This window comes from Limulus polyphemus, unplaced genomic scaffold, assembly GCF_000517525.1.
Source record: "Limulus polyphemus unplaced genomic scaffold, Limulus_polyphemus-2.1.2 Scaffold85292, whole genome shotgun sequence".
NCBI classification, from domain to species: domain Eukaryota; kingdom Metazoa; phylum Arthropoda; class Merostomata; order Xiphosura; family Limulidae; genus Limulus; species Limulus polyphemus.
In genome coordinates this window covers 1-4,845 of record NW_013750888.1, presented here as the reverse complement: position 1 = coordinate 4,845, position 4,845 = coordinate 1, and the positions used below count along the sequence as shown (strand labels likewise).

At 35.0% G+C, this 4,845-nt stretch overlaps 1 protein-coding gene across 1 annotated transcript; it reads right to left on the bottom strand.

Annotated features, from left to right (window-relative positions):
* Window positions 1-1,641: 1,641 nt before the first annotated feature.
* LOC106477850 (aquaporin-2-like) lies at window positions 1,642-4,000 on the bottom strand. The gene is made up of 3 exons (XM_013938372.2): window positions 3,805-4,000; window positions 2,938-3,075; window positions 1,642-1,788 (listed from the first exon to the last, which is right to left on the bottom strand). Exons 1-3 carry the CDS (start codon window positions 3,983-3,985, stop codon window positions 1,658-1,660), a joined length of 450 nt encoding a protein of 149 aa, XP_013793826.2. The 5' UTR covers window positions 3,986-4,000; the 3' UTR covers window positions 1,642-1,657.
* Window positions 4,001-4,845: the final 845 nt, after the last annotated feature.

Sequence of the window (4,845 nt, the reverse complement as noted above, 5' to 3'; positions counted from 1 at the left end):
AATTATATAAATAGTGGATTATTTGTGAACTCTAACTTATTTGTTAACATCAATACATGTGATTTTCTTAGTTTCAGGGTTTTATTTTATTTTAAATTTTCTCATTTAAAATCTATTTTTAATGTGACCGGCATGGCCAGGTGGTTAGGGCGCTCAACTCGCGATCCGAGGGTCGCGGGTTCGAATCCCCGTCACACCAAACATGCTTGCCCTTTCAGCCGTGGGGGCGTTATAATGTGACAGTCAATCCCACTATTCATGGGTAAAAGAGTAGCCCAAGAGTTGGCGGTGGGTCTAGTCTTACACTGCTAAATTAGGGTGGGTTGGGGGAGATAGCCCTCGTGTAGCTTTGCGCGAAATTCTAAACAAACAAATTATTTTTAATACATTTTTTAATTTACCGTTAATTGCTTGTTATGCTCTAATTATCCGAGAGTAAAATTATGAACAGTTACATGTTCTTCTTAATTACTAAGCGTAATAGTGTTTATTACCCCAAACAGTGAAAATTATATAGAATGTAGTTACATTATCTATTACTGCTTATAGTTCTTCAACTTGTCTACTGTCAAGCCTTTAAAACATTAAAAAGTTAAACAGCTATGTGTAGAAACTGATTTACTTTTTTTTTCAGATCGTTGGGACCGGTATTTTAATGTTCATGTGACAGCATACGCAACTTGGTGCAGAAACTGATGTCATTTCTATTCCAGATTGTTGGGACCGGTATTCTACTGTTCACTGTTTTAGCATTTATTTTATTTTCAGTTTCCTCGACCTCATTAGAAATGGTAATGAAGAATACATACCCCCTATTTAATTTACCGAATAAATTAATATCCCAAAGTCTTTCTATGTTTTGTTTGTTTGTTTGTTTTGAATTTCGCGCAAAGCTACACGAGGGCTATCTGCGCTAGCCGTCCCTAATTTAGCAGTGTAAGACTAGAGGGAAGGCAGCTAGTCATCACCACCCACCGCCAACTCTTGGGCTACTCTTTTACCAACGAATAGTGGGATTGACCGTCACATTATAACGCCCCCACGGCTAAAAGGGCGAGCATATTTGGTGTGACGGGGATTCGAACCCGCGACCCTCAGATTGCGAGTCGAGCGCCTTAACCACCTGGCCATGCCGGGCCTTTTTCTATGTTTTAATCACTTGTATGACCTGCTGAAAAACATGATTTTATGATCTACTTAGATGAGACCAGAGCTGATAAAATTGCCGCACAATGTTCGAAATAACATCATTAAATTTTCCTACAATACTTTACATGAACCATTCAGCTTACAGTTTTATTTGCGAGATCCATTTTGTATAAAACAAAATAATTATTCCTCCCTGATGATTAAATTATTTTCTACTTATCTTAAACAAATATAGATTTGATTTCTCATAGCAATACCACTCACCGAGAAGCGCAAAAAAATCTGATATGAAAAACATGAAGCCAAAAATAGACTACTTGTAAACCTCGAACTATGTTATAATATTTGGCCGATTTAATAATAATTTTGTATAGTTGGCTTAAGTTGACTTTGATTCAAGTTCTTTGATTCGTTTAAGGATCGTTTTCACGTTAGAACATAAGAGTAGTAAACAAATAATTTTATTCAAAGCGTAAAGAATTCCTTTGTAAAATAGAAGTAGCTTCATTCACACACTCACCTGGTCTAAGAAGCAGTTCGCAGTAGACACGTACTCCTTGGGATATGTAGCCCAGATGAAAGCTGTCCCTGTTGGGCCTAGAACTGTTCTGTTGCCTCCATCAAACCAGCTGAGTGCGTCTGTAAATTAAGTTAATTAGTGTTCCTTTTCTCAAGTACAATTTATACATACTAAATCGTTAAAATCAACATGCACTTTTACGTTTTCACAATGAGAAACGTTACGCCAGGTCAACGAAGTCGAGATATTCATGTTTTATGTTAAAGTTTATTTTCCTAATCAGCCTCATGTTAATATTTTTTCCACGTGTTAAGTGTTAAAATTTACAAAACACATCCACCAACTTTTTAAAATCCATTTTATTTAAGAACCAAATCATAAAATAAAATTTTATATGATAGTTGTTAATTGTTCCATTCAGATGTAACCTTGAATAGCTTACCTTTTTTCATATTTAAACGAGCTTACATAGCTTTGTCAATCACTGCTTCCATTTGTTTCACATTTAAAACAATAATCAATTATATCAATTGTGCCAGTCTAAATCTACGTTTTACATCATAAATAACTAGACAGCTATTTTAGTGCAAGTTCTGATCGATAAACAATACACACAACTTTGAACATGAAGAACATTTTCTCTTTGACATAGAAACAAATCAGAATGTTATTTTATTGTCTAACGTACTAAGCTTGCTTGTTCTCGCGCATAAAATGGAATGGATAAGACAAGTACTTGGGTATATCAACGGCATATCATATGGGTTATAACACTAAAATCGAACTTTGATACCTGGAGTGGACAGAGCACAAGTAGCTTTATGCTTAACAACTCAGATAAGACAAAAAACATTGAACTGGGAAGAGTGAGATTTTCTATTTACATAAAAAGTGGTGTTCATAAAGAGGACATACTGTTACTTCTCCCTTTAAAAAAAGTTCAGTTTTATTTTACTTTAGCTCTTTATATCAATTTAGTTTACTTTTTTGTTTTTCTCCTTATCAATTTATTTTCCAAGTCTAAGATAAACCTACTTGTATTTTTGTGTGAATACAATATCAAGAAGTTTATAAAACAGAATATAAGCTGTACTTTAGAATCGCAATTAATTCTGTTTTGCTTATATTTGTATTTACAAATCTTTATGGACATTAGGAAACGTATATGAACACCTTTATTCAAGATACTGAGGGAATCTAGCTTCAATATTCTGTATTAAATATTTCATGAGATATTTATATAGAGTGAATAAAATTAACATACTGACCAATATAATTGAAGTATATGATGGCCGAAGCTACGAATGCTCCCAGATGTTGAGCCACAAGATACACGGGTACCTTTTTCCAAGGAAATTTTCCAAGAGTTGCAAATGCTACAGTAACTGCAGGATTAATGTGGCCACCTAGTGAAAGCAAAGAAAACAAATCTAAGTGAAAGAGCTTATTTCGTTTCTTCCGTTGTTTTTCGTTGTTGCGACAAAAGAAATGGTTTGTTTGTTTTGAATATCGCGCAAAGCTACACGATGGCTATCTGGGAATTCGAACCCGCGACCCTCAGATGGCCAGTCGAGCACCCTAACCACCTGGCCATGCCGGGACTGAAAAAAAACGGAAAATAGAATAAATACAAGAATAATAATAATTCCTGTTTAACGGTTTATAATTAGAAGACCTTTTTTTTTAAAATGACTGGGTGTTATTCAAGGAATCTGTAGGTTGTCGGAAAAGACTGGAACTATAAGCATTTCAACGAATTTTACAGAATTTGTTCGACATGCTTTCCTTGTAATTCGAAACAAGTTTGAATTTAACAGAAGGATCAACTGGACCTTCTCATGCTTTGACAACGCCATAATCAGTCACGTATCTGAAATTAAGAAAAGCTGCAAATCACCTATGGTTTCAGAATTTTCGGACAACATGTAGTTCGTTTGATCACATATTTGACTGAGGGCGCTTTATTCACTTGTTTTGCTGAAACTAGTCAGTTTACACACATGAAGAAGAAAAATCTGAAATTTGCATACAGTGACAGAAGTTATATTAATACTACTGTAAACCATGACATTAGATACTTTTACATTACATAACACTTGTAAACACTAAATGCAACTTTTCATGTTTTTACATACCTGAAACTCCCATAGCCGTAGCCAAACCCATCATTACTCCAACACCCCATGCGAAAACAACAGCAAATACGTCATCCACACCTCTCTTTTCCAAGACAGTTTGAGCAAAAGCCGCATCTCCGAACAACTGGAAGAGATAACATGGCAACTCGAGTAAATAGTAACTAGTAAGAGATAACATGGTAACTCATGCAAATAGTAACTAGGAAGAGATAACATGGCAACTCGGGTAAATGGTAATTAGGAAGAGATAACATGGCAATTCGAGTAAATAGTAACTAGGAAGAGCTAACATGGCAACTCGAGTAAACAGTAATTAGGAAGAGATAACATGGCAATTCAAGTAAATGGTAATTAGGAAGAGATAACATGGTAACTTGAGTAAATGGTAATTAGGAAGAGATAACATGGTAACTTGAGTAAATAGTAATTAGAAAAGTGGTGTGAATTATTAATTTCTGCATTTAGCTCGATACTTTACTTTTGTTTTTTCAAACTTGTAGCTTATTTTGTTAGTCAGTTTCATTATTGAAGGTTTTGTTTTTAATTTTTCGTTTGTTTTGTTTAACTGCGCGCAAAGATTCTCGAGGGTTATTTGTGTTAGGAGTCCCTGCTTTTGAAATGATAGACTAAGGGTAAAACATCTGGTCAACACCACCCACCGCTAGCTTTTGAGTTGCCTTTTGACCAATGAGAAGTGAAGCAGACCATCATATGATAATGCCCACACCGCTGAAAGGCGAACATGTTCCGTGATGACATTCGAATCTATGACCCACAATTTGCAAATCGAACACCCTAACCACCCGGTCAGGCCAGGCCTTTGCGTATTTGAAGAAGATAAGTTTTTTCACTAAATATATGTTTTATTTATTTTAAATACTGTGAATACAAAACCTATATATTCAATGATAAAAGGACATCACCTGCCTTGGAGTTTATAAAGGTTGATCTTTAGCATCTTTAAGACTCAAAATGATTTAAACTCATATTGGGTACCTGAAAAGATTAAAATGTTATCATTGTGTATAGCCCGCCATT